Source organism: Penaeus monodon, chromosome 19, assembly GCF_015228065.2.
Source record: "Penaeus monodon isolate SGIC_2016 chromosome 19, NSTDA_Pmon_1, whole genome shotgun sequence".
Taxonomy (NCBI): domain Eukaryota; kingdom Metazoa; phylum Arthropoda; class Malacostraca; order Decapoda; family Penaeidae; genus Penaeus; species Penaeus monodon.
In genome coordinates this window covers 30,623,742-30,624,016 of record NC_051404.1, presented here as the reverse complement: position 1 = coordinate 30,624,016, position 275 = coordinate 30,623,742, and the positions used below count along the sequence as shown (strand labels likewise).

General features: G+C 57.8%; 1 protein-coding gene across 1 annotated transcript in view; it reads left to right on the top strand.

Moving 5' to 3' along the window:
* The window catches only part of LOC119585378 (metabotropic glutamate receptor 8-like), a 54,086-nt gene that overhangs the window by 26,521 nt on the left and 27,290 nt on the right, over nucleotides 1-275 (top strand). Inside the window, exon 11 of the mRNA XM_037934045.1 lies at nucleotides 62-265. Within this exon, the coding sequence (XP_037789973.1) occupies nucleotides 62-265 (204 nt within the window). The remainder of the gene's footprint in view (nucleotides 1-61; nucleotides 266-275) is intronic.

Genomic DNA, 275 nt, shown 5'->3' with positions numbered 1-275 from the left:
CAACGAAAACGGGAAACGAAGACTGGATCTCACGACGAGGACTCTCCCATGCTTCTTACAGGTGTACATCCAGACGGACTCCTGGTGGGCGATCGGGGCCATGCTCTTCTCCTCCCTGGGCGTGGTGCTCACGGGCGTGGTGGTGTGGGTGTTCGTGAGCCACAACGACACGCCCGTGGTGAGGGCGTCTGGGCGGGAGCTGTCGTACGTGTTGTTGTCTGGAGTCTTCCTGTGTTACGCCGTTACGTTTGTTTTCGTTCTTAAGGTGAGATGTG